General features: G+C 40.6%; 1 protein-coding gene across 1 annotated transcript; it reads left to right on the top strand.

The window, feature by feature from the left end:
* The first annotated feature begins 667 nt into the window (after positions 1-667).
* ATXN3 (ataxin 3) lies at positions 668-14650 on the top strand. The gene is given in 11 exon segments (XM_072427711.1): positions 668-2684; positions 3688-3852; positions 4386-4434; positions 4862-4868; positions 5799-5982; positions 6745-6832; positions 7290-7419; positions 8636-8796; positions 9664-9787; positions 10667-10716; positions 12833-14650. Coding segments are annotated over 11 exon segments (1074 nt in total). The 5' UTR covers positions 668-2660; the 3' UTR covers positions 12925-14650.
* Positions 14651-15160: the final 510 nt, after the last annotated feature.

Below are 15160 nucleotides of genomic sequence, written 5' to 3'. Positions count from 1 at the left end.
TCACTATGAACCTCAATATTCTGCCTACTGTATATGTTAATGGGAATATTGCATGAATTATTATTATTAGGCAGGATCTTTATAGTGGCAACATGTTGCGCAGCACTGTACATTAAATAGGGGTTGCAAAGGACAGACAGATACAGACAGTGACACAGGAGGAGAGGACCCTGCCCCGAAGAGCTTACAATGTAATAGGTGGGGGAAGTATCACACAATAGGAGGGGGGATATGGAATGGTGGGTGAGTAGTGAGGGTTTAGAAGACAGAAGAAAAAGGGTAGGTGAGGTTGAAGCGTTGGGTTTTGAGGGCTCTATTAAATGAGCAGAAAGTAGAAGCAAGCCGAATAGGACAAGGAGACCATTCCAGAGAGTGTAGGCAGCTCTAGAAAAGTCTTGAAGCCATGGGTGTGATGGGGTTATGAGTGAGGAAGTCATTGGAGGAGCGAAGAGAATGGCTAGGGGGGTATTTTTTTATCAGGTCAGAAAGTTAAGTGGGACAGGAACTGTGGAGGGATTTGTGTATCAGGTAGGTAGTTGGGAGAGGAGCTGTGGAGAGAAGGCTGTGTATCAGGTATGTAGATGGGTAGGTAGGTGGGAAGGATGGATGAGTCTGGCTGCAGCATTCATAATAGATTGTAGAGGAGGAATCAGTCAGACATCCATGATGAGATGGCTGACAGGCAGCATGAGACCTTATCCAGGACTGAGGGAGACAGGTCAGGGGGGGACAGATAGATTTGAGTGTCATCGGCTTACAGATAGTACTGTATGTTATGTGTTTTGAATGGGCTGATCCTTGCAGTGTATTCACCACACCTTCATGAATGGAAGATTCACTTGTTTTAGGGAAAAGGTGAGAAAACAATTTTAGTGCAGATTACCATTGGGCGTGGCTGGGGACCTACCTATTAGGCTACATACACACGTCAGATAATTCTTCTCTGATAATCGCCTCGGGGCTGATATTGGGCAGGAAATTGGTGTGTGTACAGTACTCATCGTTCATGGATCCGTCCTGGAGGAAACACAAGTGAGGAACCATTGTAATAAAAGTGAAGGGAAGAGAGCACAGCGGGGTGCTGCTCTATCGTTTTCCTCTCTCCTTAGAGCAGAACAGTGCTGTATATACAGAGCTCTTTCATGCATCGTTCCATTTAAATGTCATCAAACTGAAGCACAGGGTTACTTTATAAATGTGTACATCAAATGTTTATAAAGTGTTTGCAAAGTTATGGCTACCCGTGTAAAGAAGCTGCTAGCAGGCTTCAGCTTACCTTGATCTTTCACTTTCTTACTCTGATTTTTCTGCACACTGGGAGCTTCTCACAGCATGCCTTAGATGCTGCAGCAAGTCAGATGGAGCCCACTTCACTTTCTTGTTGAAGGGCATCCAGCATCATCATCTCCTCCTATTTATTGGGTTTCATTTCTTTTAATCAGGAAGGTTCTGCATGTGACCTCCATGATTGAAAGAACTGAAACCCAATAAATTAAAACCCAGCTGTTTGTATGGAAAGCAGCTTGCTTCTAATAGCCCACTCCTCTATATTGGCATCTACCCAGTGGGATATTTTTACGTTTGCATAATCCCCACTCACACTGCGCATGCATTTCATTTTAGATGCCAGGAAAAGGCTTTCTGCACATACCTGAGATTGGACATGTGTAGAAGGAGCAGCTCCTGGGATATGTGACGTTTTCATTCCAGGAGGCTGCAGGTTTCCCATTCAGTTTTTACCGCTGGGGAGGCTCCACTTTTCATTATATTAAAGGGTTATAGGGCTGCTTTAATACATTGCAAGGGCCACAAAACACAAAGGGCTCTATGAATAAAACAGGGAATTTTCCAGCTCCACATGTTTTATTACAGTAATTGATTCTAAATGTCAGATTCCCTGTTTTATAAAAGTGTTCAAGGTCTCTTCATATTTAAAGCAGCTACATCCTGGAAACACCTATCAGCAACTGCGCTCTGTGCGGAAGCAGCGGTCTCTCTGCTAAGGTATGACACCACCCGATAGGTCAGAAAGTGGCTAGCTGCCTACATTGGAGGCTATTACATATATATTACATAGTGCTGGAGCTTCAGCAGGATTGATGAGCTTCCCTTCTATAAGAGATGGTGTTTAGGCCTTGTGATTGACCTCTCCTGCCATTAGGGCCCATTCACATGAATGGTCTGTGTTGTGTTCCACACATTAATGTGTGTTGTATTAGGAAAGCCAATTCATTTATATTAGGCTTCCCTAAAAGGATGTAGTGAGAGCTTGTAATGTTATTATTTCACTGGACTTCTGGCAGGTTTAATATGTATTGTTTCATTTATATTGGAAAAACTGTTTCAAAACTATATTTAGCAGACCAAAAGAAAGCAAAGTTGACATTGAGTTTACTGTAACAAAATTCAGCTGCGATTTTTTGATCTCTTTTCCTTTCTGTAGCGGGCAGTTGCCAGATTCAAATATGGCGCCCACATCTTATTGAAGTTAGCGGACGTCCGGCGTGCTCTTAGTCATGTGATTTTTTAAGCTGGTCAGCTGGTTCCCACGGGCCGCGTTGTCATGTGACTGGAAAGTGATACATCGATTGGACGTTGGACTACCGGCACAGCCGTGACGTAAGCAGGAAGGGCGGTGCTGCCTGCTGAGGCAAATAAACATGGAGGTGATCTTTCATGAGAAAGTAAGTGCGGGAGGGGGAAGCGGCCATGGCGGAGCGGGGAAAGGCGCTGAGCTGTCTGGGCTGTTCTGAGGGCCCAGTGTGTGCCGCTGTGTTATCATCCAGCCGGGAATGTGAGAGAGGCCTACCAGCCTGACTACACCTGAGGGAGAGCCTGGAAGACCTGAGCTCACCTGGGGGAGAGAAACCCGGGAGTGCTCCCTATGGGGGGAGGGGAGAGAAACCGGGAGTGCTCCCTATGGGGGGAGGGTAGAGAAACCCAGGAGTGCTCCCTATGGGGGGGAGGGGAGAGAAACCCAGGAGTGCTCCCTATGGGGGGGAGGGGAGAGAAACCCATGGAGGGGGAGGGGAGAGACCCCCTGATCACACTAGATGGGGGAGAGATTTTATTTAACAATGTTTGAAATCAAATAAATAGAAAACATCAAGAAGAATTATTGCATAAATAAGTTTAGTCCGTGCTCATTTCAGGCATTTTTTTAAGCCGGGTGGGAAGAAGCTGTAGGTGGGTGACGGCCCCGGTATTGTGACCCAACTCTTCAGTAATCGCCCAGAAACAGCCGAGCGGTTACTGAAAAGTACCGGGTGGTGCACCCAGCTAAAAGGGGCCGGGGAAGAAGACTGCGTTTTGCCAAGGGCCCAAAAGAGACCACTAAACAATCATACTAACACCTCTAAAGATTAAATATTTCCAAAAACTATGGAAAAAGATCCCCCAATGCGTTTCACAGAACTGGTGTGCTTCTCCAGGAATATTGTATTATAAGGGGGGATTAGGTAGAGAATCTAAAGAAATGCAAACAAATATATAGACACAGAACAATAAAAATGTATTGGTAGGTCAGGACCCTGAATAACCTCCTGCTGCTGCCGCCTGTGAGTACTCCATTCACTAATTAATTAATTGTACACTTCTGGGTGGCATTGATGATGCACTACAACCAGCTCGAGATGCCAGTAAGGTAGAGTGACCCTTTAATTGTAATATTTTCTTTCTGTATTCCAGCAAGAGGGCTCCTTATGTGCCCAGCATTGTCTCAACAATTTGCTTCAAGGAGAATACTTCAGCCCTGTGGAATTATCTTCTATTGCAATGCAGCTGGATGAGCAGGAGAGGATGAGGATGGCGGAAGGAGGGCTGCAGAGTGCTGAATATAGGACATTCATGCAAGTATGATATTTTCCCATTGTTATCATGGGGCACTCTAACGCAGTGTTTATCAACCTTTTTACATGGGATAATTCCTAAAATACCTTTCACAGTATATTAGTGTGGTGGTCAGTGGGATGAATTCCTCTTACATTGCTGACCAGTGGGAAAAATGTCACCCTTACAGATAACCAAAAAGATTATTGGGGTCACTGACCTGAGGGGTGCAAACTGCTCATTGCTCCAGGAACCCCCAGCACCCTCTGGAGGAAGCCTTGGGAATCCTAGCTTACTTTTATCTTTAGTATTGATGTTGCTTTTTATACACCATGCTGTGTGAATCTCTTTAGTAAGTAAGGTGTTCCGGGGCTTTTCTAATTCCGTCCTAAAATTCTCCGCTTGGCTTTTCCCAGAAGTCTGCACAGAGCCTAAAGGCTTGCGGATCAATAGAAATTGACTTTTTGCTGGCATACGTTAATTAATATAACAAGGCTAAATACAATATTTTAGAAACTTGTCAGTGCCGTTACTCATTTCCAGCTTTGTTATTACAGCAACCGTCTGGAAATATGGATGACAGCGGATTCTTTTCTATTCAGGTAAGCTTGGCTCATGAACTTCATTCATTCATCCAGACAAGAGTTCTTTTATGTGCAGCATCATTTTTCTAAAAAAAAAAAATAAGAATTTTTACATTAAAGGGTTGCCTAACATTTTATGTAAAGGGAAAACTGTAAGTTTAGGTATGCTTTAAGCCAAAAAGATAATTTTTACCTTGCATAAAAGAGTTGTCTACCCTTTTAGCAGCAAATCGCTTTAATATAGCAGAGAACATGGCACCCCTGCTATGTTTTCTGGGTGTGAGCATGGTGAATATCAGGAGATCAGCAAATATATATTGGAAGCATAGTTCTGAGCAGTTTCAGGTTTTTGGCCACAATAGACGTCGATCAAGCACAGTATGTTCTTGAGCATCATAACCAGAACGTGTTGCTGCAGTCTGGAATCAGTAGTGGAAATCTTGCTGCAGTCAGTAAGTAGGTGGAAATCTTGACAACAGAATAGCAGATTGCAGTAGAGATATTTGTCATGTGAAGTGAATGTAAACTCTTAACTGAAGACTTGTTTACAAAATTGTGTAACTAAGAAAATTGCATTTTTTTCATAAAAAAAGTTTTTCTAATATTTAATCTTTTTCCCTATCTCAGTGCTGCATTCAGTCTACAATAACTTACTTTAAAGCAGAACTAAAGTGAAAATAAAAAAAATTACACTTACCTTTAATCCAGATCCCTCAATGGTGCTGGACCTTCCCTCAATCCAGTCCCACGCCATTCTTTGTTAATGCTGCCATCTTCAGTCTTCTTTTCTGATCATCTTCTTTGTCACCCAATCTGGCACTGTGCAGGTGTGTGATCGGGTGACGTAGCTGCTGTTAAGTGAAGAAAAAGAGCCAATCACACTGCGCATGCGTGGGATCAACATCTCTTTCCCCTTTGTGGAAAAAATGCCCCCAAAGGGAGCACCCAGAGCCTCCCGTGATGTGTGACGTAGATATCCCGGGTGGCTCTGCTCTCCCATTCAGTCTTCAATTTTTAAAAAATAAATAACATTTTTACTTTACATAGAAGGGTTGTCTAGCCTTTTATGTAAAGTAAAAATATTGAGTTTAGGTCCGCTTTAACATCTGTTGCATTTGACTGCCTTCCTGTGTTGTGTGTTTTTTTTTTTTTTTTTTTCAGCGGAGGCCCATGTCTGAGCAATATGTGTCAGCATGACTGCTTGTTGTTTCCAACCAGAAATCAAATTAGGGACAGGGTGTTGTCACCCTATAAAAGGAAGTACCTAAACAACAACCTGGCCATGTCACCAGGGATTATTTAATGAAAGCTGAGAATACAACTTTTGTGATGGCTTTCATATGAAGATTGTGAGATTTTATTAACTGGGTTTGTCTATTTTAGGAGTCCTATGCACATTTGGGACAGTTTTGTTTCTGCAAAATATATCATTCTGTATTTGGGGTTGTAGTCTGCTCACAGCTATAGATTTATTGTTTTATATACATATTTTTTTCATTCTAGAAATGAACGGGCTTTTATTTGTAATTACAAGGAACACTGGTTTACTGTAAGAAAATTAGGCAAACAGGTAAGTTTATTTATATATATATATATATATATATACACACACACACACAAAATTACAATGTTTAATTATTGCATACCACCACTGATTTATACTAGTAATGCTAAAACTGTGGATTTGAGCAGCATATTACAACAGCTTAGTGGGAAGAATCTGTAGGTGTGACCCAGCTAAAAGACACTGATTTTACCATGCAGCACTCTGTAATGCAACAAATTATTATTATTATTATTATTATTATTATTTGCCAGTATTTATAAAGTGCCAACATATTATGCAGCACTTTACAAAGCCCATTGTCATATCACTTTGTAAAGCGCTGCATAATATGTTGAAGCTATATAAATACTGCCTAATATTAATAATAATACCATTCCCTCCAACGTACCCCAGTACAAAATTTCAGCTTTTATCGAACGGTGAGCAGCATAAAGACTATAGACACTGCGCCTTTTTTGCAGGGTTCTCCTTCTCCCGGTTCTCTTGTTATTTACATTGGATTATTGATTGCTGCAAGGCTAATAGTATGTGTGATTAGTTGTGTTAACATTGCTTAAATTGCGTTATAAATATTTGGCCTTTACAGCTTTTATTGTTTTGACCCGGGTGACTTTTTTTTTTTCTTTTGGCTCCTTTCAGAAGCCTGCACACAAACATTACATAAACACATCAATATATTTTTTTCTTTTGTTGAGTAGAACATAAAGTGTCATTGTTAATTATTTTGCTTACATTACTATTTTATTACCGTTTCTTTCTCTACAGTGGTTTAACTTGAATTCCCTGTTGACGGGTCCAGAACTCATATCAGACACATACCTTGCACTATTCTTGGCTCAGCTCCAACAGGAAGGTAAAACTATTAGATTCTTGGGCCTTCTATTAGACCTATGTGCTGCAAAACCTAAATAAAAGTCTATCTGAACTTTGATTTCCCTCTGCAAAGTCTTGATCCTGCCAACGGGGCATCCATCTTTTTGGTGACCTGAGGCTTTGCACCGGCCTTCAGGCTTACATCAGACAACCTGCCGCTATGATGGCTCTTTGGAATAATGGGCAGTGCTGTGCTCTGTGTACAGAGCAAGAGAGAGCCATTAGCTCTGCTTCCATAGGATCTGAAAATTTGTATTTTTTTTTTTGTAACTTTTGGTTTTCTTTTCCCACTCCCGATCCTCTGCAAGCACAAACTAAAAACACTAATGATACCTTTTTGATGACCTTATTTAAAAAAAGTCTGTGTCGTGCTGGAACTTTAATAATTGAAAGGTATTGTCCACCATTCACCAATACACTGTCACCCTTTTTTCCAGGCTACTCTATTTTTGTAGTGAAGGGAGACCTCCCAGACTGTGAGGCTGACCAGCTCCTGCAGATGATTCAGGTTCAGCAGATGCAGCGGCCAAGGCTCATTGGAGAGGACCTGGCTGCCCGAAACCAAAGGTAGATAGGACCGCTATTTGTCTTCCATCTCTTTCCAGTATATCAGGACAAGTAAATAATAAAATACCAGGTTGTTTTAGTAAGCAACAAGATAAGGTTAGAGCTTGGGAGTCCTATCAAGCACCCAACCCTTGGAACTAAATTCTACCTACCTGATAATGAGGATGTGATGTAGATACCTGAAGCTTAAATACAAAGCTGCATAAAGATCTTCATGCTGCTTCAACCAAGATCAGGGAGGTGCTCATATTTTTGTTTTTAGGCTTTTAAACATAACTGCAGGTGCGGTTTCTGCTTTTAAGCATGGTTTAATACCTGTTAGCCATTTTAAAGCTTATGGAGTCATAGTAAGTTACACCCCGCAGTGAGGAAATCTACTGCAAGTGAACATTTTCATGTTTTACCCAGGGAAATTTAGAAAAGCAGTTTCAAGGTTGAAAAGCAGGTTGAAGATGGGCTGACAAAGTCCATACTTTAAATAGTTAGGACTACTGGTTCTGCATTGTGCATGATATCTCCTGTCGAGCAGCAAAGGGTAGAGGCATCGGGGGACTGATTGTAGAAAGGGAAGGAAACCTGAAGAAATTAGCTTCAAGGTAAGTAAAAATTTTTCTCCTAAACAAAAAGGGCTTTAACCCTTGTACGTAGTTTTACATTACTTCAAGTTTAGCTTTAAATATTCAAGCTTAAGATCTACTTTCTATCTGGATAGTCATGGGTTTTGAAGAGCTAGTGTTTCATGGATAGTAGAATGACAGTTCCCTAACTACAAGACGTTCTAATTTGGGACACTATGTTAAAATTAAGCACTCTCTTCTTTGCAGGTTGTGCAGTCCACAAAGAAGAGCTTTCCTTAATGCTGTTTAACTTAGTGTCCCTCCTCCCAATGCCAGGGTTATACCAAGATATCTGTCCCCCAATTCAAGAAAATTTTATTTTTTACCAGTATAATCTATAAAAATAAAATCCCCCATTATTCCATACTCAAATCATATGACATGTACTGTCGGTAGGGATAAGGTCCTTGTCATTCTTCGGGGCAGGGTCTTCTCCTCCTATATCACTCTCTGTATTAGTCTGTCATTTGCAATCCCTATTTAATGTACAGCGCTGCATAATATGTTGGCGCTATATAAATCCTGTTTAATAATAATAAAAATAATAATAATAATTCTTCATATAAACTTTATTTATGAATTTTAAATCTGTCTCTCAGAGTTCAGAGAAGTGAGGAGGGGACCAGGTTGTACGATGGCCCCGACATGATGGACGAGGATGAGGAAAACCTACAGAAGGCACTTGCTTTAAGCAGACAACAGATAGACATGGAAGATGAGGAAGCAGATCTACGCAGGGCCATTCGGCTCAGTATGCAAGGTACAGCTCACAGGATTTACAAAGGTCATTGCAGTGGGTTCCATACAATTCCAGTTAATGAAACCTTATATAATGGACAGTAATGGCCTGTGCATGTGACCTAAACCAACAACACAAGATGATAGGAGTGTATTCATAACTCCAGAGATTCTCCTTCTGGTGATAACTTTCTGGAAATGTGCTGCTTATCGCAAATTTTTCTTGTCATACATTGTCAATTATTCATCCTGAGGAAAATGCTGCAAGTAATGCCATATAGTGAGGTCAGTGGGTAGGAATGTTCCCCTTTATTGAAAAAAGGCATTTGTGGCTTTTCCAAACAAATATCGGTCACAGGATACAGATACAGGGCTTTTTGGGATTGAAGTAGTTATGGCTTTGGACTGTTTGTGGTGTTTTTCTGCCAAGTGGGAAGTTTACCGACTTTCTAGTTTCTTACATATTTTGGTCTGCACTGATGACAAATCCTTCAAGATCGCCTTCCACATCACCTGTCCCTTTCTGCAATAAATCCCTGTCAGGTAGCAAATCCTTAAAGTGGAACTTTAGGTTGATTAAGTATTTTCAGAACACATTTTAGATTCCCCTGTTACCAAACCGGCAAGTCCTATATTTAAATAGTTACAGTTGTGTTACCAAGGAAATCCAAAACGGTGTTCTCCCTGGCCTCCTTTAGTTGGGTGCACCATCATCCAGCACTTTCCATTGACCACCGGGCTGGTTTTGGGTGCTTACTGATAAGCTGGGTCGCTATACAGAAGCCACCATCCACCTACAGCTTCTTCCCACCCAGCTTAAAAAAATCTGAGGTGAACGCTGCATATATTTGTCTTAAAATAACAGTCTTCTCCTGTTATGGTTTTTCAGGTGGACATCACCAGGATGTGACAGAATCAACTTCTTCTAACCAACCACAGACATCAGAGACTTGCAAACAGGAATCCCTGACACAAGAAGAGCTTCGTCAGAGAAGACAGATGTACTTCGACAAGTAAGATCAGAACAAAGCTGCATACACTTAAAGTGGACCTGGTCATTGGTCTGCCCACTGTGAGAGTAACCGCAAGTGAATAATACACAAGACTTCAGTAAAAAAAAAAAAACACAAATTGATGTAGTTATTAAATAAATATATTTACTTGTATGAAATTTGTGTAGGCACCTTCTACCTTTTTATCACCTTTTTTTATCCCTTCTGTACAGCAGCACTTAGACTGGGGGGGGCTACTTGCCAGTCAGGATCTGCTGCAGTGTATGAGCTGACCAAGAACATGGTGACAGAGCAGAGGGATGGCTCATCTGTGCATATAGTCCCATAAAGTGCCCTTTACTAAGCTTTGCTGTTACTACTACATTGGAGATCAGTGACCCGGCTATGCTGTCTGATAAGGACGCCAAGATTCTTTTTCTGGTCATAGAATTCCCATGCAAGTATTTTTGACTTTGTGTTTATCTGTTTATTTTAGAGTCCCACTTTTACTAAATACTTTGAAGTTATTACATCTTCAGTTTTCAATACTCAGTGATATCACCATCCTACCAGTAGATAAGGCTTCATTGTCAATCATTTTCCATGGTAGCATGACATTACTCAGCTTAAGAATCATACTGCCATGGTAATATAAGTATGTGTCACCTTTCTGCTACCATAGCCAATGTCACAACAAGCCAAAGTGGTAGCAGGCAAAATCCCTCATAATGCAGTGCCCGGCAGCAGATTATTCCAAACAAAAGTCACAAAATTACATTAGGAGTACATAACTACAATTTTATTATTCCGACATTCTGTATTAATGAGACAGAAGTTATTTTTTTCACTATTGTATATTGATTAGTAAATAGCCCTGACTGAAACCATATTCTGTTTTAGGCAGCAACAGTCAAAGCCTGAACAAGACCAGTCTGCAAACACAGACCAAGGTATCTGATTTTATATTCATTGTAAAACCTTTGCTGTATTACTAATAGCAAACAATCTACACTAGCATCTGATGGGGATCACATGTGGCATTTTTACAACACATTACATGCACATGTTACATTGTATGTAGGAATGAAATGGCTTCAACGATGGTGCGGATCAGTAGCACTGATAATGTATCAAAAGAACAAAAAAGTTGAAAACAAGTTCCTCTATAAACCAAATGTCACAGAATTCGTCATGCTTTTGTCACTAAAAAAATCAAAGATGCTTTACCCCCCCCCCCTTTCCTAAATTAACCTGACCCTCCCTTTTCTTCCACAGATTTATCTTTTTGGAAGTCCAAAGCACTTCGGGTCTCTTTTTTTTTTTTTTTTCCACTTGTATTAGGTAATTGCACCTGAGCATTATAGTAGCACAGACGTTTATGTGCTTTTATACAAGTCTGTGGTCCTGTACTGGGCAGGTGTGAATACTTAGCAGAAGTAGATTAAACAGAAGCACTTGCAGCTCTTAATATCACCATAGGTATTACTCCACCTCTTAGATTGTAAGCTCTTCGGGGCGGGGTCCTCTCCTCCTCCTGTATCTGTCTGTCATTTGCAACCTATATTTAATGTACAGTGCTGTGTATTAGGTTGGCACTATATAAAAACTGTTTATTATTAATAATAATGGAGGATGAAGGTGGGTTAGATTATTTTTACAAGTACAGTAACCCTCTAAAATGTATCTAAACTGCGAGTATAGGAGCATGGGGTGGTTTGTATAATGAATTGGAAGCGGTGATAACTGTGCAGCACAGGAAGTTATCCGCTCACAAGGGTTCTTTCGGGATCAACAGCACTTACCGTACAGGTAAAGAAACTATTTCAGTAGTATATTTAAAGCATATATTTGGGATTTCTGCTTTCTCTTATATCCTCCTTCTTCCTGTACACATAGACATCTTGTATACCTATATAATATAATTTACGCTCATGAATACATTTTATATATAGCTGTGACAGGATCAAAAGCTACTGATTATCCAACTCTATAGGTATGTCTCTGTCTGTGAAGCAGCCTTAGTCTGCTGGGCTACATTTCCCACAATTTCTTTGTACTGGGACTGTGTCATGGGACCAGATTTATTAAAGCTCTTCAAGGCTGGATAGGATACACTTTCCCCAGTGAAGCTGGGGCATCCAGCAAACCTGGAATGTATTTCCTAAGTAATTTATGTTAGCAAATGTTTTCAATCCTGGATCAGATCCATTACAGGTTTGCTGGCTAACCCCACTTTACTGTGGAAAGTGTATACTCCAGCCTTGGAGAGCTTTAATAAATCTGGCCTATGGATGGAGACCAGGGCAGGACAGGCAGTATAATGCAATCCTGATCACATAAATTCATGCAGTTACTTGCAGAGTAATGAGTTACTTGCAGAAAACTTCATGGGGTCAATCAGAAGCCATGAAGCAGGGATGAGCGGTCCTGTTCCCCAGACTGGATGTAATGCTGCAAGTACTTCTAAATATGCCCTTGAACTAGAATATTGCAGTGTCACAAAGCATATTTTCTGAAAAAAGGCAAGGATAGAATGGGTGTACTATTGTACCTGATTCTGAAGTTGCCTGGGGATGAGCTTTAATTAACCAATTGGAAACACACAGTACATATTTTTTTATTTATTTATTTATTTACATACTTATTATTTTTTTGAATGTATATTTAAGAAAAAAGTAGTAATATTGTTTGGCTTTACATTTCATCAAAATAACAATAGGGACTTTTATTGCAGTAATATCAGACAGATTCTAAATTCAACAAAAGGAATAACTGCAATGTCTCCATTTCTATTCTTTCAAATTTTAAATGTGAAATAAAATTTACAGTACTTGTTCTTTTAAATATGTCTGGTGACTACTGCCTTAAAAGTTATAAGTGTTTGATGGTTTTGTTGTTATACTTCTGGGATGTGGTCGTTGGAAATAATTGCTGTCAGCTGGGCCAGGTAATTAATAAATAACAACGGCTTTACATTTGATTAATTGTTAGAGATCTCCAACTGCTTGAATCATATCTGTTGTACTTTAAAAGAGATAAATGCTAACATCAGATGTTCTGCTGCAGATGCTACGATGAACGATGACGATGTGTTGAAAGCTGCTACAAAAGTGTCACTGGATACAGGAGGGACAGGTCCCGGTACCCAGGGAAAATGACCACGGTGCTCCCACCTGTCTGTTTACACTGTCCTGCTTGGTTTGCAGGGAGTAAGGATGTACATACTCAGTCTACCCTCTGGATGGGCCTCTGCTTGGGATTTTAAAGCTTTTATGGGTGTCTTTTTAAAGGTGTCTGTGTGGCATTTTACTTTTACAAGAAGATCATTTTTGTCCTGCACTTTCCCAGTCTCCGGATGTGTCTCTCTGTCATGCAGAAACATCTTGCGGGTCCCGCTTCACCTGCCTGAACTTCACACGACCAAACTGAGCTTGCAGCACGGCGATTGCATCTGTCTAAAGCCCATCCCCTTCCCGCCTTGTCTGACTGCTCTGCAATATATGTGGCCCTATGTCCAGCTGTCCTTTCAAAAATAATTTAGGAAGACTTGTCACAAAGCTGTCTCAGAAGCTTCTAATCAAATGGCCATTACAATGCTGCATAATGGATTTGGGGCAATGATATTATGAATATGCTACAATAAAATGCCCTGAATCTAGTATATGGCCTGTGGACCAGAGAATGGCTGCATGCATCTGAAGCTTCAGACACAGGTATTTAGCAAAAAAAAAGTGCATCTCTACTATCTGTATTCTCCCCAGAATTTTTTTAAGCTGGGTGAGAAGAAGCTGTAGGCAGGTGGTGGCTTTTGTATTTTGACCCAGCTCTTCATTAACCACCCAAAAACAGCCAGATGGTTACTAAAAAGGGCCGGGCGCTGCACCCAGCTAAAAGGGCCTGGGGAGAACATTATTTTTATAAATTTAAATCATGTTAAGGATAAGTGTTGGACTTAGGACTTGGTACTTGCATTGAAGGTTTTTTGTGTATTTTCAAAAGCTGAACTCCAGGCGAATATAAAAAGACACAAGCTACTGCAGCTCTGTAATCCTTAACACATCATTAAGTCTAAATTTGACTTGGCATCAGCCTCTTGCAGAGCTAAGACTGGAAGAGAGCGCAGCAGAACAAGGAGCAGAGCAACAGACTGTGTACTACCTTTCTTTATTGGTGTACAATGGTCCAAAACAGCAACAGTTCCAATGGCAAGATCACATGACTCATTTGACCCTAGGGAGTGGCCATTGTAATATCATCTAACTGGGAAGAGTCAGGCAGGGAGAATCTGGCATTTCCTTACTCGTATCCAGAAATCGTCAGGACTCAAGTCAATGATATCTGGAGTTAACAATTATAAACTGATCTCAACCAATCGGATCATTTCACGACTATTACTTGCCCATTTTGGCCAAACATCCTTGTAGGGGGGATAACAACCACAACTTTATTCAGGTCATTCACACTCGAACAAGTGTGGGAGGACATAAGATACAACGGCACAAACTAAACCGCTGTTTTTAATCTGGTGTTCCTCAAGCAATGAGCACTTTGTGACTCTTAGGTCAGTATAAGTGACCCAATGATCTTTTTGGCTATCTGTAAGGGTGACATTCTTCCCAATGGCCAGCAATGTAAGAGGAATTCTTCCCACTGACCACCACACTAATATACTGTGAGCTGTAGATATAGGAATTTTAGAACTGAAGACCTGGAAGTTATTTCAAGGGTTCCCCCAGTGTGAAAAATGTCAAGAAACACCGGACTAGACTATTCACACTAATCCACCTGTACATCTACACTACATGTATACAATTTTCTGTGTTTCGGTAATTTATTGATAAAAAAAAGATTTACTCGTGTCTCTCTAGTGGTAGTACCAGAAAACCTCACCATTCCTGCTACAAACATGTAAGTGAAAGTAATTCTCCAGCAGACCAAAACCAGGTTCTCTTCCCTGCTAGACTGGGTTGTGCCATGTAAATCTTAGGACTGGATGGTAGAAATAGAAATCCTTTCACATGCAATAGCTCCCAAATATTTTATTTGTGTATCTAGCCTGGAGTTCAGCTTTGATGGTTAGGACTTGCTCTAGTCCAGTGTACCTTTATTCTGCATTCTGTTACCATGGCAGAACCAGCACCTGAGCGTAACCTATATCACATCAAATTAAAACATATTTTACAATTATCGAAGTAGACCAATCACAGAATTATTGTCAAGTCCATCGACACATACAGAGGATGCCGGACATCTACGCCTCAATGACTTCTGAACTCCGAGCAGAAGACCATACAACTCTCCTTGTTTACAACACAATGACAGGTGCACTTTACTAGTACTGTGTAAGCTCTTGTATTGACTAACTTTTTTCATGGTTGTATTGGTCACAAATTA

Source organism: Pyxicephalus adspersus, chromosome 12 (genome assembly GCF_032062135.1).
Source record: "Pyxicephalus adspersus chromosome 12, UCB_Pads_2.0, whole genome shotgun sequence".
NCBI classification, from domain to species: domain Eukaryota; kingdom Metazoa; phylum Chordata; class Amphibia; order Anura; family Pyxicephalidae; genus Pyxicephalus; species Pyxicephalus adspersus.
The sequence above is the reverse complement of the archived record's forward strand: the minus strand, read 5'-3'. Positions and strand labels throughout refer to the sequence as shown.